The 24,068-nt window shown below is 50.3% G+C and overlaps 1 protein-coding gene across 2 annotated transcripts in view; it reads right to left on the reverse strand.

The window, feature by feature from the left end:
- Positions 1 to 24,068, reverse strand: part of ZDHHC18 (zDHHC palmitoyltransferase 18) — a 35,833-nt gene that overhangs the window by 4,174 nt on the left and 7,591 nt on the right. The window contains exons 3-8 of one of the 2 annotated variants that reach the window (XM_020983221.2): positions 14,596 to 14,745; positions 9,318 to 9,383; positions 5,664 to 5,801; positions 5,515 to 5,563; positions 3,866 to 3,968; positions 482 to 594 (exon numbers count right to left, since the gene is read on the reverse strand). In XM_020983221.2, coding sequence (XP_020838880.2) covers positions 482 to 594; positions 3,866 to 3,968; positions 5,515 to 5,563; positions 5,664 to 5,801; positions 9,318 to 9,383; positions 14,596 to 14,745 — 619 coding nt within the window. The remainder of the gene's footprint in view (positions 1 to 481; positions 595 to 3,865; positions 3,969 to 5,514; positions 5,564 to 5,663; positions 5,802 to 9,317; positions 9,384 to 14,595; positions 14,746 to 24,068) is intronic. The other variant, XM_020983226.2, reaches the window with a different exon arrangement.

A 24,068-nucleotide genomic window follows, 5' to 3' on the forward strand; every position in this document is an offset into this window, starting at 1 on the left:
AGCCGTGGCTGGTCCTTCACTTCATAAAAGAACCCCTCTTTGAGCTCCTTTAGGCAGCAAGTGCCCTATGCAGACATAAGGCACTTATACAAAACCTTCTGGAAGGGACCTCTGACCCCAGAGGACCACTAAGACTCCCTGCTTCTGCCCTGCCCCCCACCTCTGGAGAGGAGCACTAGATAAGCAGAGTCCAACTCGCTACTTATTCCCTGTATGGTCTTGGGTGAGTCATTTCTCCCACCCTAAGTGGCAGTTCCCCACTCTGAAAAAAGACAGGTTGGAGCTGGTGGCCTCCACAGCCCCTTCTGGGCCTCCATGACCCTTGAGCTCCCCCATCCTGGGACAGGGCCCTGGCCTTGCCTGGCTGCCAGGCTGAGGTGAGGGCCTGGGAAAGCTGCAGAGGCCCCAGGGTTGTAAGTATGAGGCCCAGGATGCCGCGGGGTGGGAGTGGGGGGACCAGACTTCAGGCAGGGCTGCTCACCTTGGGGGCAGAGGCCCACAGAGCACAGCACAACAGTTGGCAACGACACTTTTATGGCTGTAGGGGTTGGTGGAAGCCTCCATGTTTTTCTTATTGGACCACGAGCCTTTGATCTGTAAGTAGAAGAGGCCAAATTAAAGCCAGAGGTGGCGGGAAGGGTACCTAACCGGCCGACTCCAAACCCACGTGCCAGTCAGGGAGGCTGGGCTTTGGGGTCCTACCCTACCCCCATATGTGTCTGTACAGAGGCAAGAAGGGGTTGGTCTGAGGAGGCTAGAAAGGTATCGTGAAAAGCGAGGTGGGCACAGTGATGGCGTGAGGAGGAAGGAAACAGAACCAGAGTCAGCAGACATCCACAGCCTCAGAGACGCCTCGCTACAGAATTCTCCAACCCCGGCCACCACGCTGATACCCCAGGGGCCCAGCTCCTTCCACTCAAGTCTTCCTTCCCTGTGTCCTCCCCTCCAGGCCACGGTACCACTCCCCCTCTTCTGGGTCTCAGAGGAACTGATGGGTCCACCTGTCTGGGCGTGTGCACTCAGGAATGGGTGGGCCTCTGGGTTTCATCTTCCCAGGCAGAGTAGAAGCCTCAGGAGGACCAGCACTGGGCCTGTTCTGGTGTCAGAGATGCTTTTAGTCTCTGGGCTGACTGGCCTCTATGTCCCCAAGCCTCTGGGGCTCTTCTTCCTTCCTCTCCCCACGTGAGTGTAGTAAGCCCCTGGGAGGCAGGGATCATGAGCTGGGGATGGGGAATTCCCATTTCACTTCTCATTAGCTAGACTTCCCATTATGACTTATAATCTATGTGTCTAGGTCTCCACTTCTTTCTTTTTTTAAGTAATGCCTTCACTTGATCAATGGGTAGCCACCTTCTTTCCAGCTCTGCTACCAAAAAAGAACTCTTAGGATTCTTTGAGCATGTCTCTTTGACCTCCTGCGAGCACACGGCTAGCAGAGGTCTCTCTGGAGGATTCAGGATCTACCTACCTTAATCTGTAAAATGGGAATAATAAAATCTGTCTTGCCTACTTCTCAGGATTGTTGTGGGAGGACCAAATGAGAAACACAGGCATGCTTTGTAACCAACCATCCTGTTCACCCACCACCAGCAGAGGCAGATCACTACATGTTAGTGCACAGTCTTCAAAAGAGGCCCCATCACCTTCAGGCCAACCTGGACAAGCCTCTCCAAAACGGGCTATGCTGGTGCTTAGACCACAGAGATCCAAGTCCATCACCAGGCCATTCTCAAAGCTCTTCTGGATCGGTGCGCTTGACCAAAGCTGGTGTTCTTCCCACAAGGGCTGAGAGAGCCCAGGATTGGCTCGTTTCCACTGGTTGCAAGAATCAGTTCTGCTCCATACAGCCCAAACTAACCCCAAAACACCATACAGAGCCAGCTAGGGCTACTTTCTCTATGATAAAATCATTTTCACCTACATGTGCTTCAGCTTCCTTATTTGTAAGATGGGGATACTGGTACTTCCTACCTGGACGGAAGCCTTAAATCTCCACAGGAATATTTACTATCTTCATAATGGAATTAGAATTCTTTTCATCTAGCTCAGGGTTGCCCTTCTGTGGACACTCTCCAATTTGTCAGTGCCCCTCTTAAGAGGTAGCCCCCAGCCCTGTACCCAGGACTCTAGCTATGGCCCAGCCAGGGCAAGGGGCTGTGGGATCATCGCCCACTTAGCCCCGAACATTAAACCTCTTTTAATGGAGTCTAAGATGCCATTAGCTTTCTCGGCTCCCACACCTCACCGCTGACTCAGTAACCTTGTTGCCTCCTACAACTCTGGCTCTTGCCCTCCCCCTCATCTTGCACTCGATTTGATTCTGCCCAGTGTGCTAGGCTATCTAGAGAGTTTGGAAGACTGTCGTCTGGTGTCCTGTCTATCTCTTCCTGGTCTGGGGACTTGTGAAGCTCTGTCCTTTATCCAGGCAAACGAGAGAAGTATTAGAGTGTGGAGCCAAGCCCAGATCTCATAGAGAGCTCCTTCCAAGCTGCTGTCAAACCACTTAGGGCACTTCTTGGGTTCTAGCCATTAAACTAATTGTAAAATCTTGCCCTCTTCCTCAAGAACCACACAAGAGATTGTCATGGCCTTATAACTTGCAAACTCCATTTTCTTCCTTTTTGAAAACTTGCCCATGCTTCTCCCATTCACCGCCATTTTTCAGAGACAGCTCACAGTGGCCCAGCGATCCCGTCTGCCTGTCCTTTCAGAAGCCCAGGATGCAGTAGCTCATGTGGTTCTGGTAACCTGAACTCACCCAAGACAGCCAGACCCTTGATGAGCCTGTTTCTTTAACTGTAAAGAAATGTGGTATTGCATTTAGGGGGTTTTTCTTGGTGGCAAAAGCACTTTGTAAACCTTCAAGGCACTATATAAATGTGAGGAGTTCTTTCACGATGCAGACTGTAACCTCTCCTGAGCAAGCATCTCTTGTCCACATCCTTCCAAAAGTTCACCTCAAGATGCTGGGGGCTTTCCTCCCTGAGTTACTGCTATTATGACAAAGGCCAGATGGCAGGTGACAGAGACTCCTGGATGAGTGTGGAAAATAGGATCACAAACTGACAGCTGGAAGGAGGCAAATCCAACCCCCTCATTTTACAGATGAGGAAACTGAGGCCCAGGAACATTGTGCTGGTCTCTCTGCCTGAATCCAATGCTCTTTCCACTATACTACTTTCCTGGGCAAGTCTGAGGCTCCAAATCCACGGTCCTAGCTGGGGCAGGGCCAGCTTTTCTCATGAAAGGCCCCAAAGCTCTGGGTACAATTGGTGCTTCGTTGCTGGGGTCACAGGGGCTCATCCATAGGAAGCTGACACAGAGGCTTCACACACCAAGCTGACATCCAGTGCTGCTGGCCTCTGTCCCGGTCAGCCCAGCCGGCATGAGGCATTCGGAAGGTGAGTGCCACAGAGGAGAGGCCTGGATGCTATCCCATAGGCCTCAGCTGAAGGATGCAGAGAAGCCTGGGTTGGGGTGGAGGACAGACCAACTCTTCAGGGATCTGCGGGGCTATCACTGGGAGGGGAATTACCCAGCTTGAGGGGGCTCACATGGATCCTGTGGGGCCCAGGAGCCTGGGACTGGGAGCAGTGGGCGTAAGCTGCGGCACAGACGACTCCAGCTTGGCAGGGCTGTCCCAGAGAGGGCTGGGTGCCCACTTGTGGCCAATGTGGTAAAAGAGATTCCTGCTCGGTGCAGGGGTCTGGATGGCCTCCTACATTCCCACCAGCTCCAAGGTCCCGTGCTTCCTCTGGCTTCATCTGCCCTGCCATCCCTGCAGTGCAGTACTGGGGCTTCGCTCACCCGACAATAACCCATCCTCTCCCACCTGGCACACAGAGCGAACCCCCGTTATACTCACATCTTCGTTGGTTGTCAGGTTCGAGGCAACGAGGTAAGTGTGAAACCCTGAGAGGCCCAAGATGGACCAGATGGAGAAGAAGCAAATCACCAGCTCCAGCACAGTGAGGGGGCGTCAAAGAAACCACGTTCTTCAGGGGGAGCAGGGAGAAAGCAGGGCTGGGGACAGACAGGCAGGCAGGTACAGACATTCACCTCCGAGAAATGGCACAAGTGACACGAGGGGAAGAGTGGGAGCCGGTGTCACCTTGGGCAAGTGACGGCCCCTCTAGGGATCAGTTTCCTTATCTGTAACATAGGGATAAACAGCACTTTGTGACTTAGCTTCACTCTCAAGGGACCAGGGACCCAGGGGACCTGATGCTATGACAAGGTGCTATTCTCGCACGCCCATTTCTGAGACCCTAAGCAGAACAATAACTAGTCTGTGGTGACCAGAGCTTTTGTCCAGGGTGCCTGGGGGCACACTTGCTCCCCTGGATCCTGACAGGGTGTGCTTCCTTTCTGGACAGCTGTGTCAGGTAACACGGGGCCAAAGGCCTTGGGACAAAAAGGACTTGCCTTGGGAAGGAAGTCTGCCATCTTGCTTCAGGCTGCCTCCCCCAACCAAGGATCCTGCTGAAATAAGGCATCTCTTCTGAGGCCTGCCTCTCCTCACTACTGCATGCCTCCTGGTCTGGGGACCCCAGCTACAAACGATGCCCAGAGGGAGTGGCAATTGCGACCCCCACTGGTCTTCATTCATCCTTCAAGCAACAGTTGTTGGTATGTCCCTGGATTTCTGCCTCTACCCCAACCCCCCAAACAGAATCTACCTCAGTTGCTGAAATTCTCATAGCCCTAGGACTCAGAGACCTTCTCACCCTCCAACCTTCTCCCATTCTTCCCTTCCATTTTGTTAGTTTCTCTAGCAGGCAAAACAACATAGTCACGCAAATCTTCCCTTTGCCATCTCTCCCTTTTCTGTAGCGACGGACACTAGACTGAGGCCAGGAAGGGGGACACCTGAAGGATTCTGGGCTCCCTAGGATTTAAAATGGGAAGAACTCTGGGTACAGAGTGTTCTAAGGCACCGGGTAGTCTAAGACACCCATTTCTTTATGAACCGTCTCCTCTGAGTCCTGGCTCTCCCCCTACCCCTACCAGCAAACACAAGGCCTGACACTTCACAGGGATGTAGGAAATGCAACCTCAAGCAGTAGCTGTAGTGGTCACCATCATCACAGGCATAACTACAGTAGTAACAATAATACCAATAGTTAGCATTTATATAGCACCCAAAGGTTTGTAAAGTGTTATACAACTATCTCATTTGATCCTCACAACAACCCTGGGAAATAGGTGCTATTATTTTCCTCGTTTTACAGATAAGGAAACTGAGGCAGATAGTTTTGTTGTTGTTTGTTTTTCGTGACTTGCACAGGGTCACCCAATTAGTCTGAGGTGGGATCTGAACTCAGGTCTTCCTGATTCCAGGTCCAATGCCCTGCCCGCTGGGCCATCTCCCAGACCCTACAGAAAGGCTGCAGACAAGCACCAGACAGATGGCATACAGGTGGGCACACCCGTCTCACCCAGCACAGGGAGGGAATGGAATGAGGGACCAGGCCTGGGTAAAACAGGTTCTAGCAGTTTGCCCCCAAAGGATATCTCGCTGGTGTCTCCTTCAGAGTGTCAAGGAAGGTGCCTCCCTGAGAACCTAAGAGGAGAAAAAGGTAGAGAGAGATGAATGCAGAGGGGCAGCGACCAGAAGGCCCCGGTCCAGTGCAGCCCCTTCCCCGCCTTCCCCCTCTACTTACGCAGCGTCAGGTGGGTGATGACACAGGCAAAGATGAAGGAGGTCAGGAAGGACAGGGAGAGGATGAAGGCATAGAAGAAGCGGTAATTCCGTTTTCCCACACAGTTGCCCACCCAAGGGCAGTGGTGGTCGAACCGCTCTGCAGAAAGGAGGTGAGAAGAGAAGGTTATTGCCTGTCTCTCTCCAGGCCGACAGAGAAGGCTGGGCCCTGCCTGGCTGAGGGGTCTCCCTCTTCTAGCATATCCCATTGGATTCTATGCTAGGAACCCCTTTGGTATAAGTGCAGATTTCAGAGCCTGAAGGGACCCAGAGGTCACCCAGACCAAACTGCCCTGGAACCGGAATGTTCCCTTGACGGCCTCCATGGCAGGGAGCTCACCACTGCCTAAAGCATTCCATTTCTGGACAGCTTTCATCCTTCAAAGATTTCCCTTACTTTGAGCCAAAATTTGCCTTTCTGCCTCTCGTACTCAAAGTTCCTAATTCTATTCTCTGGATACAGACAGAACAAGTAGAATCCCTTTTTCATCTGGTAGCTCTCCAGCTATTGAAGACTCTAATTACATATAGTGCCCGGCACACAATAAGTGCTTAATAAATGCTTACTGATTCCTGACTGACTGCTATCCACCCAAGTCTTCTCTTCTCCAGGCTAAGCATCCCCTGTTCCTTTCCCCAGAGCTGACCCACCAGAGTCCAGAGAGGCTGGCCCAGAGCCGTTAGAGAAACAGTTGCCAAACAATAGTCCAAGAAGACGCCACAGGCTGGGTCCAGGAAAGAGAGCTGAGCTCACCCAGGGAGTGTCACGCCCACTCTGGTGTGGAAAGTTCCCAGTGCGATGGCAGATCAAGGCCCAAAACAGGCCTCACCCCACAGACTGCAGCCTGTGGGGAAGGGTGGGGCAGGCCTGATTCATAGACATGAATGACACCCACTGATTCACCCACATGGAGGGTGACTAGTCACAGAGAGGTGTTCCCGACAGGCTCCCTCTCTGAACCCCAAAGTAAGCTGACAATGCTTAGCCAGCACAATGAGCTCATGGCTCAGCTTCCCTGCACAGTCATCAGGACTCAACTCACTTAGATCTCCTCAGCCAGCCCGCCCCTGCTCCCCAGGGCCATCTATGTGGGGTGACCCCACAGTGCCAGATGCTGGGCTCTGCCATGGCTGCTAAGCAGGGAGGAAGCATCCATTTCTAGCAGCTCACATACTCATAATAAAGAAACCGGGGTCCTCCCCTTACAATTCCAATTATACTTGTCGAATCTACATTCTTCTCAGCATTGTGGGGCTAAATTGTCTCCTCCTAGATTCTGCAAAATGAACCTCCCACTAGTGTCCCCTACCCTGGGGAGGACATTCACAACCAGATCAGGGCCTTCACTGCAACACCATGAGATCTAGACCAGACACCGTATGTCTCTCTGGTCCACCCCCTCCCTCAGCCCTTCTGCACTCCAGGGCAGAGGCAATAGGACAAGCCTTCACTTTCTTCTGGGGTGCTCACTTTCCTGAAACCCATCTGGCCCCCAAGTCTGAGTACAAGCCAAATCTACCTTGGGGTAATGCAAAGAGGACTAGATTCTATATTGGAATCCCAGCTGTGCTACTTTCTATGGAGTGGCCTAGTGGGCCTCAGTTTCCCTATCTGTACAGGATGTCTCAAGAGTATAAAAATTTTGCTAAGACTTTTTGGGACACCTTATATAATGAGAGGAATGAAATGGATGGCATTCACGGTCCCTTCTAGCTCTAAATTCTGTGATGCTTGTAGAATGTGACCATCTCTCCAGCTCCATTTTCCAATTGGAGAGCTAAAGCCAGAGTTTGAAGAAGTCAAGGGGGACTGAGAGATTATAATTTCACTTCTAGATTCTGTGGCAGGGAACATGAGAGAAGAAGCAGAAGAAGGATTTGAGCTGATGCAGAAGGCGATGTGAAGGTAATCTGGGGGGCTCTGTAACAGGAAAGAAGGCCAAGAATCGAATCTGGTGAGAAGAAATTTCAGCAGGAGGAGGAGGTGGAAGACTGGGATGGAAGGACCTGGGGAAGAGAAGCCTGGAGAAGGCAAGGGCCTGAAGGAGGACTGAAGAGGAGGGTCAGGAACAAAAGGAAAAAGACAAAGACAAAGGAAGCCAAGTAGTAGAGAGCCTGGTGAGAGCAGGGAAGGAAGCTGGCTGTGGATGCCAAGGTGCTAATGAGAGGACGTGACACTCAGTAGGTTTGTGATAGCGGTCTTTCAGGGTAGCTACTCAAGAGAGCCACTGGAGCTGGGGATCTCACTTCCACCAAGGATGGATGGCAGGGAAAAGCTTGCAGTGACCTGCACAAAGCGTGAGATGTCTGTACTCCCGTGAAGACTGAGTGACTGTTAGTCATGAGTGTTCCCTCTCCTAGCAGAGAAGGTAAAAGAGGTTTAGGAATGCCTATCCTCTCCTCTCTTGAGTTTATTAAGGAAAATCAAGCATTTCTTAAAAACAAAACAAAACAAAACAAAAAATAGCAGAAAGGCTTAAATGTGACAACAGACAGGAAGGAGGACCTGATGGAGCAGAGGGGACTCCTGACCTGTGCCAGGAGACTGGGGAGGGAGGTAGAAGAGGACAGACCGAAGGCCCATTGACCAGAATGTGAAGATCTTGCTGATAAGGAATGATGGCACACGGCCCTTGAAGCTGTGGGCAGAAGGGTGAGAGGAAGAAGAAAAGAGGTGAAGGACTGCCTTTCCTAGAGGGGGCAGAGAAGACACCTGCTATCCATTTGGTCTAGTTCCTGTGGGCTGCAAGAAGCGAATGGCCTTGAGTCAGAGATGGCATTCTCCTTGCTGATGCTGATCCAAGGTAAGAGCTTCAGAAAAGAGAGGCAGATTTGGGACATGAAGGACCATTCAAGAAGAGGATTTCGATTTTTGATCCATGGCTTAAAATTCAGCAATGACAGGCCATTGGCCATGGATGGAGAGCACCAACTAGAGGCTGGGCATCTGGAATTGCGGGCAGTCTTCCAGATCTAGATAGCGGATTTGAAATTGAAGAGGAGGAAGGGGGTCAGGGTGGGGAGAAACCTGCCTCTCTATGACACAGAGAGTGTAATTTTGGAGTAGGAAGAACAGCAGGACAAGCACCCAGAAGTTCACAGGAGCCAACATCCAAGAAAGATCCAAGCAAGAAAACCTTTTGCCTCAGACAAATGGATAACAAAATGAACCAGAGATCCCACCTGCCCAGACTCAGTGGAGTCTGAAGCTAGGATCTGGCTCTGGAAGGACACACCTCATTCCAGATAAACAGGAGAGGCAAAAGGAATGGGGAAGAAAGAACCCTGCATCTTAAGACATGGCGCTCCAGGAACCACAGGGGAAGCCTTCGGGCGGAGATCAAAGGAGGCAGAGAGAAGCGCTATTGCAACATGAGTGCAGCCGCCAGACTGCCTGGACAGAGGGGATAGATGAGCAGGGGAGAACACACCTCACTGGCCTGGCCAGAGGCGCGACAGACAAGCCGCGGAGGGACTCCGACTGCCACACATCTGCCGTACTTCCTGTCAAAGACAGAGCGGCCAATTGTTTCTCGGCTTGCCTTAATGATAGCTTCATGCTTCAAAGGACTGAGAAAACAACCAGGGAAAATTCTGCTCTGGATCTGATTCTTACCAACACGAAGAACTCCACCGCTTCCTTTGGCACGACTGACGGACACTTTGCAGGAAGGCTGAGATGCTAATAATAATAACAGTAGGGTTACTATTAATTAGTGGTGAGGAGCAAATGAGATTATGTTTGTAAAGCGCTTAGCACAGTGCCTGGCACACAGTAGGTGCTATGTACATGCTAGCTAGTAGTACTATTATAGTAATCCTAACAGCCAGCACCTATCATTTGAAGGTTGGCAAGGCACTTGACACGTTAACACATTTGATCCTCACAGCAACCCTGGGATGTAGGTGCCGTTTTATTCCCATTTTACAGTTGGGGAAACTGAGGCAGACAGAGGTGAAGTGACTTGCTCAGGTTCACCCAGGACATCCCGACTCAGTCCTGCACCAAGTGCACTCTGCCACTGAGCCCCCAGTGTTGAGGGAGACATTCCCCTCCCCGCATCGTTTCTCCCTTTCCTCTTTAGGTAGCCTAACATCGCTCACCTTCCCTTTCCCTTCAAGGCCCGAGTGGGACAAAGAATTTGAAGTACAAAGAGGAGAGAGCTTTTGTGGTTTTCTTTAATCCACACTCACCTCAGCATCTTACATCAAGCCCACTCGCGCCCAGGTGGTATTCTATTCCCTTGCTGGTGGGGCTCAGATGCCTCCCATCAAGGCCGCCTGGTAGTGCGGCAGATAGAGACCTGAGTTCAACACTTGCTGTGTGACCCTGAGGAAGTCATGACACCTCTGTCTGCCTCAGCTTCCTCAGCTGTAAAATGGACATAATGACAGCACCTGCCTCACAGGGTTCTTCTGAGGATCCAATGAGGAAATCTTGGTAAAGAGCGCTTCTGACGCAGTGCCTGGTACACAGCAGGTGCTCTATCATTGCTCATTCCCTTCCTTCCCCACTGCCTTCCAGAGACGGTCAGAAAGAGCAATGCCGGCACTAGAGCTGTCTGGCTTCAGACTATGGGATTGAGGTGACGGATGAGACAGGAAATTCTCTTGGCCTGCTGGGTTTTCATTGCCTGACGCTCACTGGGCCTGCCATGGCTGCAACGCTGTTTGTCAGGACTAATGGTGGGAATGAAGGTAGGAGATTCTCAGAGTCAGAGGGAAAGCTCTTAGTTGGGAGCCCGGTGCTTCCATTTCCTGGATAATTACATATGCAATTTAAAAGGTCAAGTGCAAAGAAAAGGGGATAGAGAGAGCTGGGAGACCCAGGCGGCAGACCTGCCCGTGTCAGCAGCTAACCATGTGACCTCAAGTCTCCCCATATGCAAAATGAAGGAGCTGGAGGACTGGATTTAGAGTTAGAAGTCCGGGGTTCAAATCCTAGCTCTTCTATTGGCTCGCCCCTGAGACCTTGGGCAAGTCCATTCCCCTCTGGGCCCAGGTTTCCTCATTCATAAAACGGGGATGTGAGCTGGATCAGATGACCCAAGGTCCCTTCCAGCATTAAAATCTACTAACTAGCTTCTGGAATGGAAAGGATAGGAACCTTGGGAGAACGGGACCTCTCTGCCTAGGATCTTTAGAGCAATGGACAGGCAGCCTACATTTTGGAAGAGCAGATCTCAGAAGGTTCAAAGAAAAGACAGGTGGTCTCCTATGGTTTGGAGCTTTGTACAAGGAGTAAGGAGTCCAGTAGGTGTGGGAACCTCTCAAAAATGGAATTCTGAAGACCCAAAGAGAAACAACTCTTACTAGGAGGAAAAAGGGGAGACGGTACAGGAGCTTTCCATAGATGCCCAGAGACGCATACAAATGCACACTGACCTAGATGTTTACAAGGCAGCTGCAGAAGGAAGAAGGAAGGACCTTTACCGGAGAACGGAAGGCTCAAGAAGAATGATGCCCAAGTGCTAATGTGTGAGACAAGCCGAGGCTGGCGAGGAGAGCAAAGGCCAACACAAAGAGTGTTTTTAGGTCTGTCAGAGAAAAAGGAGGGTTAAAGAAATGATAAGCTGGGGGTCTGGGGCAAATGAGATGGCAACTTTTAACTCTGGTTTAGCTTCTGTTTTCTCTGCCAAGGAGAATAACATTTAGCCTGAAAATAACAGAACACAGATAGTTAAAAGGGAATTGATAGGAATAGGTAATGGCATTGCACCTGATACATCCATATATGGAACTCCTGGAAGAGGAAATGCCCTTTACTGACACAGGTTGGCATTTTCTCTGCAACTCAGTCTTAAGAGTGTTGTCCAGAGAGGTTAGGTGATTTGCCTCCGGGTCACCCAGTCAGTAGAGAAGAGACAGCAGGAACCCAGCGCCAGATCTCCCTAGTTTGGAGGCTCTCTCTCGATTGTGCCTGCCAGGCTGCCTCTCCTAGGGAGCTGGTACTCAAGGTAAAGAAGGAGAGAGAGTGGGAAGAGAGCAGCAGCTGCCCTTGATGCATTCCAGCCACCTGGCCCCCAGAACTGGCAGATGTGGCTACGAAGGCAGCATCCGTGACCTTCGAAAGGCCACGGGAGGAAAATGAGAGAGGGAGCACAGGACTGGAGAAGGCCAAACGTGGTCCTGGTTTCCCCAAAACAAAGGGAAAGAAAATGGAGAAGTCAGTGAGCTTAACTCAGATTCCTGAAGACATTCTAGAAGAGATTATCAAAGGGATGGTTAGAAGACATCTAGAAAAGGAAACAGTGATCACAAAGTGCCTGCACGACTTCAACAGGTCATGTCAGACTAACATTTTTCCATTTTTGACAGGGTTACTAAATTGATGGAGAAGCAGCGTGCATATCCTCCTGGACTGGTTAGGATTCAAACCCTGACTCTGACATTAGCTAAGGGACCAAGGACAAATCTCTGAATCCCTATAAGCCTCAGACACATCTCCAAGACTCTTACCTTCTAGAAAGGTTGCAATCAGGACTGCTAAAGGAAATTCCTCAAATGAGAGCTTGCACACCCAGCAAACAGCAGGGCCCTGACATAATGATTAGAATGGTAGCTCGGCACAATGCTGTAGGTATCATTCACCAAGATGTTAATGAAGTACGTGGCAGTCCATCATGCTTTGCTTGGGGAAAATATGGAGTGAGGTAGACTACATGGCAATACATGACAATATCACTGAGTGAATGAAGGACTGACGGGGCCACAGAGGAGTCATTAATGAATCGATGTCCATCTGGAAGAAGGTCTCCTGTGGAGTGCCCCAAGGATCTGTGCTCGGCCTTGTGGTATCTAACGTTTTTATCACTGATTTAGACAAAGGCACTGATGGCATTTTTATCAAATATGCAGATGTTACAAAGTTAGGAGGACAGCTACCACTGGATAGCAGAATCAAGATTTTAAAATATTTGGACAGCCTTGAGATGAGGCCAAAGCTCATGAAATGAAATTTAACAGGGATAAATGCAAATTCTTATATTCAGCTACAAGAAGTTAAACCCCAAGGTGTAGGAGGCAGAGCTAGCCAAGAATCTATCAGAAAGAATATTTAGGGGTTTTAAACGCATTGAAAAACTCAGTCATCAGAAAGGAGTGAGATGATAGCGAACACTCACACAGCACTTACTTGGATGGCAAAGTGCTTCATACGCGTTGTATTTCATTTGAGTGACCAAAGAAGTTAATGGAATCTTAAGATGCTGAGAGAGAAGGAAGAGAGAGACAGAGACAGAGAGTGAGACAGAGAGACAGAGGGAGAAAGGGAGGGAGGGAGGGAGGGAGAGGAGAGGGAGAGAGAGGGAGAGAGAGGGAGAGAGAGAGAGAGAGAGAGAGAGAGAGAGAGAGAGAGAGAGAGAGAGAGAGAGAGAGAGAGAGAGAGAGAGAGAGAGAGATCATGGTGCAGGGTTCAGGTCCAGAGAGTGCCAGCCTTGCTCTGCTCATCCTCGTCATTGCTACACTGGAGAGCAGCAAGGCAGCACCTTGGACAGGAAAGCCCTAAAAGTCCATGTCATGTGAGCCTTAGCTGGAGAAGCTGGAGGTGTTCAGGCTGAAGAAAAAAAGACTTGGGGCTGGGACCCTGAGCCTTGTTTATGTCATGGACCCCTCCCTGGGCAGTCTGGAGAAACCTATGGACTCCTCAGAATAAAGGTTTCATATGCATCAAATGAAACATGTAAGATTACAACAGAAGACAATGATATTGAAACATAGAGCTCAAAATATTAAAAAACAACGTTTATGGAGCCCAAGTTAAGAACCCCTGACTTAGTGGGATGTGATCACTAGTTTCATGCATCTGAAGGGTCACCATGTAGAAAAGAGATTAGATCTGTTCTACTTGGCCCCAGGAAGCAGAATTAGGAATGATGGGAAGAAGATGAAAAGAGGCAAAGCCAGGCTTGAGGGAAAGGAAAAAAATTCTACCAATGAAGCTGCCCCACAGCAGCAGGCAGCATGCTCCCTTTTGCCAGTGTCAGGGACATCGTAGAAAGGATTCCTGTCCAGGCTGGGGCCAGGAGACATGGCCCCTAAGGGCCCTCCCGACTCCAAGATCCAGCCATTATACAGTCCAACCCTTTAATCCCTCTCTCTGAGCTTTGACTTTCAGACAACCTGGCAGCCCCTCCTCCTGGGGGCTCACTGTACTGATACCAAACTTAGTGCAGCTCAGAAGATCTGCAGCCTCAGCCTTCGCTCATCACTGGGATTGTGGGCATGTGCCACCGGGCCCGAATCAACCCCTTCATCTTTACAGAGAGACGATGTCGTACAGTTAACTAGCAACATGACCTAGAGAGGTTGCTGGTCTACTGTACTTGTGGTACAGTAGAAGGAGCTCTGCATCCCAGCCCTGTCCCTGCTTCCTTTTCTGTCCAAGGAAGGAGCTAGGCAGGGTGAGCTCTCAGAGTCTGCTCTATGGCACTGTATTTACCTGGGTCACCTGGAGAATGGGGGCGCTGGTAACAACGAGGGCCGGAAGGTGCTGCGTCTGACTGGGAGCACAGCACAAATGAACTATGCCCAGAGGAAGTCCCTGGCTGAGCTCACGGCTCCCCAGGCCTGGCAGAGGCCTTGTGATTCTAGGCTGGTGCAAGCCTGCCCAAGGCACAGGGGACACAAGGCTTGGAAGCAGCAGACTCCAAGGGTGTGAAATCCCACTCTGTGGGGCTGGAGGGCTTGGGTCAGCTTCCATGACCTCTCCAGGCCTCCATGCTATCTTACGTAAAATGGGGACAACACTTGTGCTACCATCAACCTCACGGTGGTGCTTTGCACACCTGAAATCACCGAAGTTAACAGACAACAGTGACAATCCCCTTATTGGGCGATGGGGACTTAAAGGGTCGTGGCAGAGCCCTTCCACTCCCCCTTCCCCACCTACTCACCTACACAGTTGTCACACACACTGCAGTGCGAGGTCCGGGGGGGCCGAAACATCTTGCAGGTGAAACAGTATTTTAATTTCACCATCTGCCCGTTGACCGTCACTTCCTTGGTCCTCGGGGGAGGCCTGTAAGTGGAACTGCCGGTGCTGTCTGCAAGGGAAAGAGAAAGATGGGGAGACCAGAGATTAAACCAAGCCAGGAGCAGGATCCCAGGGCCTATCGGGAAGGTGAGGAGCCCACAGAACCTGGGTCCCATTGACCGACAGCCAGGGCAAAACGCTACAGCCTGGGAAACACAAAGGTCACATCGGAGATCAATGAAGTCATCTAGTAGGCATCTGCTGTGTGAAGAGCACAATGAATGCTAGAGAAAGATGGAAAGTGGGGCAGCTAGGTGGCACAATTGATAGAGCACCTGGGGTCAGGAGGACCTGAGTTCAAATTCAGCTGCAGACACACAACACTTCCTAGCTGTGTGACCATGGACAAGTCACTTAACCCTAACTGCCTCACTTAAAAAAAAAAAAAAGAAAGAAAAAGAAAGAAAGATGAAAAGTTAGCCAATACCTAGTCCCTGCTTTCATGGGGTTCAGTCTAGCACAGGGAAAAGACACAGACACAGACCACAGCGCACAACGTCACATAAATTCATTAGCAAAGTGCAAAACACGAGAAGGAGCTCCGAAGGGGAAGGTCCACACTGATGGCGAGGGTCAGGAACAGCTTCCTGGAAGGGCCAGCATTTCAGGGAACCCTCAAAGGATGGGGAAGAATTCAACAGGTGAAAGGGGAGGAAGGACATTCCAGCGAGAGAGGACAGCGTGAACAAATGCACAAAGGCAGGAAAATGCTGGCATCCAGTGGGGCACAGACGGCACTGAGGAAAGTGATTTGAGACAAGCCTGGAAAGGCTGACTGCTCCCAGACAGGAGGGACTCGAAGGCCAGGCCAAGGAGCCTGAAGTCTCCTTCACGGGCCCCAGATGTGTTCTGAGGAAAGGAGGGGCATCACTGGGTCTGCATGTAAGGGGAAATTTGAATAGCAGACTGGAATAGGGAGAGCATGGACGTGGGAAGAGCAATTAGGGGCTATGCAACAGGTCAGGTACAGGGGGCCGTGGGCAATGGGGGGAAGGAAGGACGTGAGAGAATGCACAGAGGTGCAATGGTGGGGGGGAAGAGGAAAAGGGGAGAGATGATAACAAAGCCTGGGAACCTCAGAGAGTGAAGTCAGAGGTTTCCACAGAACAACCATGTGTGAGAACGAGGCAACCCCTGCTCAGGGAAAGGCTGAGCTGGACAACTTCCCACCCAACTCTGAGACTGCGTGATCCTATTACTCCCAAATCCACATGGAGGCAGTTAAGGGGTATCGTAAGTAGAGTGCTAGGCATGAGTTCAAATCCAGCCTCAGACACCTACTGTGTGATCCTGGGCAAGTCACGTCCCTTCTGTCCGCCTCAGTTTCCTTCTCTGTAAAATGGGGATGATGATAGCCCTGACTTCACAAGGTTATTGCAAGTCTCTAACATATGTTATGTGTTTCGCAAACCTTAAAGCACTACATCAATGTGAACTATTATGAACATCATAATCCCCATCAGTATTCTCCTCACCGCTATCTATATTTCTAGGCCTGGCTGCTTGCCCAGCTGCCTGCCCCACAGAGCCAACACGTCCTTGCCGTGTTTCAGATTCACCCTTTGTTCAGAATCCTTCTCACACTCCTTCTCTTGACTGTTACTGGCATCGCCATCCTCGGAGACACCCGGGCCCAAGACTGTGGAGTTTAGATTAGAATCCCAATAACAAAATCTCAGAATTGGAAGGGGTTTCAGGTGCCTCTGCTCCATCTCCAACCTAAGCGAGGTCTGAACCCCACCCCCAACTCTGCTTGCAGGCCTCTGGTGAGGGAAAAGCCACTAGGCCCTGCGGCGGCCCATTCCATCTGGGGACAGCTCTTAGTGTTAGCAAGTTTTTCTTCCACATCTTCTGACTTGCCAGTTTTCATCTCTCGGGCGAGGGAGAATAAGTCTAATGACTCTTCCCTGACGACAGGCCCTCAAAGACAGAATTATGTCTGCCTGAGTCTTTTCTTCTTTCCATGATGACCATCCCCAGTTCCTTCAACCAATGCATGGCATGAGCATGTTCCAGCTTATCAACGACCTTAAAATGAAGATGAGAATTCTGCTGTGGGTTGAGCAGGGCAGGAGGCAGAGGGACTATGCCCTCGCTCATCCTGCCTTCTTGGACTGTGTCTCTCTCCAGGCCACCTGAGATCACCAGAGTTTTTATAGCTGCCGTATCACTACTGATTCATCCTGAAGTTAGAGTCTACTGAGCCCCCACAATTTTTCAGACAAGTTCTTGCCCAGATGTCAGACAATGTCTAACTTGTAGGCATGAAGTTATTTTTTATCTCTGTTAAATTCCATCTTAGCCTCGGCCAAATGGTTTTAGCCTGTGAAGATCTTTTTGGATACCATACTAGTTATACCTCTCAACTTTGGGTCATCTCAAAGTTGACTGTAATAACAGCTAAGACTTATGTAAGTGTTTTAATGTTTGCAAAGATATTATCCTGTTTGAGGCTCTTATCAACCCTGAGAAGTAGGTGCAGATGCTATTCAGATTTTACAGATGAGGAAACTGAAGCTAAGAGGTTAAGTGACTCGTCCAGGATCACAAAGCTAGTAAGTACCTAAGGTGGGTTTTGACTTAGGCAGCCAAGTGGTACAGTAGATAGAGCACTAGACTTGTAGGCAGGAAGACCTGAGTTCAAATCCTGCCTGGTACACCTCCTTGGCCCTTGGCCCTATAATGGTGGACAAAGTCATTAAACCGTTTCCAGCCTCAGTTTCCTCATCTGTAAATGAGGGTAATAACAGCACTTCCCTCCCAGGGTTGTCGTGAGAATCAAATGAGATAGAATGCCAGTGACAGCGAGGCCCTCAGAGGTCCTTCGCCCAGTCCTATCATCTCAGAGATGAGCCAACGGAAGCCCTGAGAGGTGAACGGCCTCCCTGGAGCTAGGACTCCTGGCCTGTCCTGTGCCCCACCCTCCTGGCTGACTCCTCCTCAGACCCTTGCTGTGTTTGTGCACCACTGACTGGCGTAGAAGCTCCAGGAGGGCACAGGCTGCTGCTTTGGCCTTCCATCCCCCACACGCAAGTACCAAGTTTTATTGGTTCCGCAAGTCCATGCTGGTGGCGCAGTAGACAGAGTACTGGGCCAGGAGTCAGGAAGACCCGAGTTCAAATCCAGCCTCACTTACTAGCTGTGTGATCCTGGCTACATCACTCAACCTCTGCCTCAGTTTTCTCAACTATAAAATGGGGGAAAAAACAAAAAAAATTAAATTTAAAATAAAATAAAATAAAATAAAATAAAACAAAATAAAATAAAATGGGGATAGCACTGTTGTGAGGATCAAATGAGAATTTTTTTTAAAGTGCTTATGGCAGTGCCTGGCACATAGTAGGCGCTATATAAATACTTATTCCCTTTCTCCTCCTACCCCCAATTCTTCGCACTGCCCCCACCTTGCTCCAGATCCTCACCTAGCCACAGTAATGGCCTGGACTACTACGGCCCTAGACCAATCTCCTTTCTGCAGAGATCTGGTCATGTTCCTCCCCTGTTGCCTACCAAATCTAAGCCCTTTCCAACTGTGTCACCATAGCTTTCCAGCCGTGTCCCATCAGCCTTCCCTCCACGCACCATCCAGCCCCAGCGGCCTGGCTACCCTTGGGATTCAGGGACACTGGCCTGGCGGCTCTCCCTCCCCCAGCACACTCCGTCTCTCAGCTCTGAATGTTCTCTGACTGTCCATCACGCCTGCATCGCTTTCCCTCTGCTCCAACTACTGACCTCCCTGGCTTCCTCCCCATCCCACCTCACACAGGAAGCCTTCCTCAACCCTCCTAATTCATTTAATTGCCTCCTATTTATCCTACCAGCTTGTCTGGATGTGCTGTCTTCCCCATTAGACTGTGAGCTCCTTCAAGACGGGCATCATTTTTTAGCCTTTCTTTGTATACCCAGTGCTTAGCACAGTGCCAGTATACTGTGAGTGTTTAGTAAGGGCTTAACTGCTTGATCTGAAGTGCCCTGGAAGAGTGTGTTAAGAACAGGTACTAAGGAACCAGTGAAGGGCCTGTGCTCTGGGGCAGACTGATCAGGTGGCAGAGTTTGCTGGATGAAAAGCAGCTGGTGGCACAGTGAATACAGAGGTGGGCCTGGAGGTAGGAAGAGCTGAGTTCAAATGCAGCCTCAGAAATCTCCTAGGTGGGTGACCTTGGGCAAGGCACTTCACCTCCATCTCAAAGTGCTCCCAAGGGGAGCAGGCCTCCATGGCCTTTAAGGCCCCTCCCAGCTCTCCAGCTACGATCCTAGGAGCCAGGAAATAAGACCTAGGTCCCAGTCTGGCCTCTGGCACATCCTGGCTCTATGGCCCTGGGCAAACCGTTGAAGGAAAGGCACCAGTCAGCACTGACAAAGGACATTCTTTCCTGGGAGCTCCATACATCATGAAAAAGAGTTGAAAAAGACCAAAATGTGTTCTAAGAGCAGTCCCTGACTTACACTTGACCCCATCTCTCCAAGGCTGGCCTCCATTCACTGCAATAAAGTAGAAAGCTCACTAGCTTTGGAGTCAGAGGCCCTGGGTCCAATCCCACCCTGAGCAGGTCACCACTTCTCTGGGGCCCAGGTTCCTCTTCCTTTGTTCAATGAGGGTGCTGAACTCACTGACCCCTAAAGTACCCAAAGGTATGATGCTATGACCCTGTTAGTGAAACCTGGGGAGCCCCAGTCTCACTTTGGGAGGTACACTGAGTGAGGGAACATTCTGCCCCCTACCCCTGCTCCCAAAGCCGCCCAGGGCAGCTCAGGCATTCCAAGGAAGAATGTGAAATGCACCTTTTTCCAGAAATCCCATTCTAAACGATGGTTGGGTTCTGCTGTCCTCGAGTTTACCTCTGTGATGGGTTAAGTGGGCTACTGCGGGCTGGCCCTAGGAACTTAACCTCCTTTGAGAACAGAGCAAATGCCTTCTACGTTCCAAACACCCATATGCAAGCTGGGAACTGCCATTCTTCTTTATGTCTCTCACAGTGCCTAGCACAGTGCTCTGAACATGAGTGGGCATGGAATAGTTGCAGAATGAATGAACTTTTGCCGGCCTTCCCACATGTCTTCCCCCGGCAGAGAGGAGCCAGCTTAGGCCTTCCTCCCCTAGGCACTGGGTAGGTGGGTGGAGAGAGGGAGGAGGAAGAGACTCGACATGCCCTAATCCAACTGAAACCCAACTGCAGAACTTTCTGACAGCCAGATTTCCTACTTCATCAAACTTACCCCTCCAAAAAAGGAAGTGAATCTTTTCACACCCAACTTCCCCAGGCTCCTAAGGACTGGGGGAGGATGAAAAAGGAGATATCACGTAAGAACTGTGGGTGTTACTGAGGTCAATGAGCAGAAAAGTCAGAAGTCACATGGATCCTGCAGTAACAGGGTAATGGGGCGGTGGGGGGGAGCATGGGAGGCACCCCTGTTCTGTGCTCATTACAGGTAGCAAGATCTAAGACAGGGGTGAGGAACCTTTGGCCTTGAGGCCACGTATGGCCTTCTAAGTTCTTGGGTATGGTCTTTTGACTGAGTCCAAGTTTTACTGGACAAATCCTTTTGTTAAGAGATTTGTTCTGTGAAGTTTAGATTCAGTCAAAGGGCTGCACTTGAGGACCTAGAGGGCCACGTGTGGTTCCCCACCCCTGGTCTACGACAAAGAGCATGGGCAGCCCTCAAGTCTTGGAAGTGCTGCTTCTGGCCATGGAACTGGGGGGTCGCTCAGAATCTCAGAATCCGACAGGACTTTAATAACTATTAGTTCAACCTGTACGTGAACTGACCTCTAATGAAAGGGAGATCACAACCTCCTAAAGCAATCCCATTCCACCTGGGATCGGATTCAGAACTAGAAGCAACCTTAGAGACCCTTAAACCACTGCCCATGATCACACAGCTAATATGTATCTGGAGCCGGTCTTCCTGAGTCCCAGTGTACTGTTCTATGCACTGGGCCACGATGCCTCGCCATTTTTGGAAAGCTCCCATTGTTGGGAATGTTCTTCCTTTTACTGAGCCAAATTCTGCCTCTCTGCTCCCTGCTCTTGGTTCTGCCTTCTGGGGCCAAGCCAGACAAGGCTAATCCTCCTTCTACATGTCGCTATCTTGTAGGTCTCTCTACTCCCTCAGAGCCTCAGTTTCCTCAACTGTGAAATAGGGTGCTGGTAAGAAAATGATATAGGAGCTATCCTTCTGTAAAGATACCCTGTGAATTCTTCCCTATAATCCCTGTTACACGCAGTTTCCCAGCTTCCTTTCAAAGAGCCACAACCCTGTAAGAATCCTAAGCAGAAAGGAGGACATTTCCCATCATGAATGGCTAAAGGAAACAAACTTCACCATATTAATTCTGAAAATAATTTCCCCTGATTCACTGGTTGCCAGTCAAAGCCCCCATCAGGCTTTGAGCCTCCATCACATTCCTTGTGAAGAAGAGTACCACAGGGATGGGGTCAGGGCAGCGCCTCCAGGTACCCTCATATGAACCATCAGGGAACCACTTTCATCGCTAGCTGGACACTCAAGGTTAAGACTCAAAGATGGAACTGAATGAATCCAAGGATTGGCTATATGGCGCCAAGTTATTTCAGGCCCTGACCTCCTGCCAGGCCCCAGTGTGTCCTCCACCCTCCTTGCTGATCTTCTTACGCATGGGAGCTGTGGCATCGTCTCCACATTCGGTGGCCAAAATGGTACCAAACAGGAAGCCAGTATCCAGAGGTCACAAGGACGTGGACGTCTGCACCAAATTCACCAGCACAAGCTACACTAGCCAGGGCAGCCACACCTGGATCCAATCACAGACTCACAGAAACTCATGTAATTCGAAGAGCTGAGAGGGAGGAAGCTAAGAACACAGAGAGGCAGAGTGGGGAGGGAACTCGGAACACCAGCATGTGAAGAGAACTTGGAACACAGAACATTGGAGGGTGAAGGGACCTCAGAACACAGAACATCAGAGTGTAGAGGGAACACAGAAACCATTCATTCACCAGGAATTCCTACTCGCCTACAGGCATGTCCTACAGGTTCCGTGGAAGATGCTATGGAGACAAAGTAAAAAGGAGACTCCCTGCCTTTGGGGACTTGGGAGTCCTTAGGTTAGACTTCCTGAGTCTCTAGAGGGATTCTCAGTGGGGTAGGGGGTGAGGAAGGAGAGCATTCCAGGTGTGGAGGACAGTAGGAAAATAAAGAGCTAGGATGTTATGTACAGGGAATAGTGAGTAGATGAGCTAGTCTAGGAGGCAGCTAGGATAGAGTGCCAGGCCTGGAGGCAGGAAGACCCGTGTTCAGATCTGCCCTCAGACACTTACTATGTGCCCCTGGGCAAGTCACATAACCCTGTTTGCCTTAATCCACTGAAGAAGGCAATGGCAAACCACTGCAGTATCTTTGCCAAGAAAACTCCACAGATAGTAGTGACATGCTACGGTCTACAGGGTCACAGAGAGTAGTCGGACACAACTCAACAACAGAGGCTAGTCCAACCCCTTCACTCTGGAACAACAGATGCAATATGCTCAACCTGGAGGTAGGAGAGCCGGGTTCAAAACCCATCTCGGACATTTACTTGCTATGTGTCCCAGGACAAGTCATTCAGATTTCCCTGACTTGGTTTTCTCATCTGTAAAGGGAGAATAACATTTAAAGCACTTACTTCCCCTGGCTGTTATGAGGGAATTACTTTGCAAACCTCAAATGGCTATAGAAAGGTCAGCTCTTATGATGGGGAAACTGAGGCTGAGAGGAAGCGAGTGACCTAACAGCACACAGCAGGTCATTAGCGTCCTTAGGCCCAGCGGCCTACTCTCCTGTCTCTAAACACCCAGTTATTCTATAAACACGCTGTACATCCTTGGTTACTGACAGGCTGTCTCCCCCACTAGAACGTATGGGTTCTGAGGGCAAGGACTGTCGTTGCCTTTCTCTGTATCTTTGGGGCTTGGTACAGTGGTTGGCAAACCATAAGCATTTAATAAATGCTTCCTGACTGACTGAGTGATCTCAGGTTCCGCGCTCTACTATTTCAACAACTTCCTCAACCCAAGACTCTGCCTTTCAGTTTTCCCTCCCTCCACGTCTCAGTTCCTATGTTTGCTACACAAAGGTATTTGCTGCCCTTCATCTGACTGGAATCATGGCATCTCAGCATGGGAAGGAACTCAGACCATCTGGTTCCACTGTTACTTGAGGCAGCCATCCCAGCCAGCCAAGGGGTCAGGCAGCCTCTGCCTCAGGACTCCCGGGAATGGAGTACTCACTGCCTGTGGACAACCCATGCCACTTCTGGAGAGCTCTCTCATTAGGAAGCTGTTGGTTTTTTTCTCATAACGAGCCCGAATTTACCTCTCGGAAAGTTCTATCCACTGCTGCTCTCTGCCCTCTGCCCCATGACAGCTCTTTAGACATCTGGAGCCAGTTTCCATATCCTCCTCCCCCTGAATCTTTTCTTCTGCAGTTAAACATCCCCAGTTCCTTCAGTTGAAAGTCAATGACATGGGCCACAGTCCCTCCCCAACCCAGTCACCTTCAACTACAGATGCTCTAGCTCCTCAGGGTCTCTCCTAAAATGCACTATCTAGAACTGACATCTGAATTCACATATGTCGAGATCTATGCAGAAGATGGCATGACAATGGCCTCCTTCAATGTAGATGCTAGGCTTTGCTCCTTTCAGCAGGACCCAGGCTGCTACCTCCTAGACTGCAGTGATGCCAGGTCCTGCCCCTAAGGGTACCAATGGGTGGGGGAAGGGAGGGAGGTTGCCTTGGGTTAGTTCCCAGCCAGGATGTGACGGCCAAGATTGCATGATCCACCATCAGACAAAGCATGACCCAATACATCCTGTCACACACTGATATCTGAAGGTGAGGCCTTTTCTCCTCCTCTATCTATTTCCAAAAATGGCCTTGTATCTCTTGCATATTGCCCCATTAGAATGCAAGCTCCCAGGAGCTTGTTTATTCCCTTGGCCTAAGATCACGTGGGTTTTTTAGACCTTCACATCCACCAAAGTTCCCTGTGGGAAAGGAGGCCATCTCTCCCAGGCCATCCTGTCACTGCCCACACTGCCTGGAAGAAACCTTTGCTCCCAAGGGATCTTTGGCTGTGGCAGCACCCACCACCCCCCTGGCTAGAACAGCAGCCTATCTGTGGAGCTGGGCTGCTGGCTCACATCTTCCTCTTGTTGGCTTCAAGAGCCCACAGGAAACACCTCCCTGGACCTCTCCAGAAGAATTCTGGACCCTCTTAAAGGCAGGGTCAGTTCTTCAGGCCACATAGTACACTTCTGTCCACTCTAGTCTGAATGACCTAGAAGCCTCCTAAGACCTCAGCTGCTATAAAACA

The sequence above is a fragment of the Phascolarctos cinereus genome, unplaced genomic scaffold (assembly GCF_003287225.1).
Source record: "Phascolarctos cinereus isolate Bilbo 61053 unplaced genomic scaffold, phaCin_HiC Scaffold_726;HRSCAF=1367, whole genome shotgun sequence".
Lineage (NCBI taxonomy): Eukaryota > Metazoa > Chordata > Mammalia > Diprotodontia > Phascolarctidae > Phascolarctos > Phascolarctos cinereus.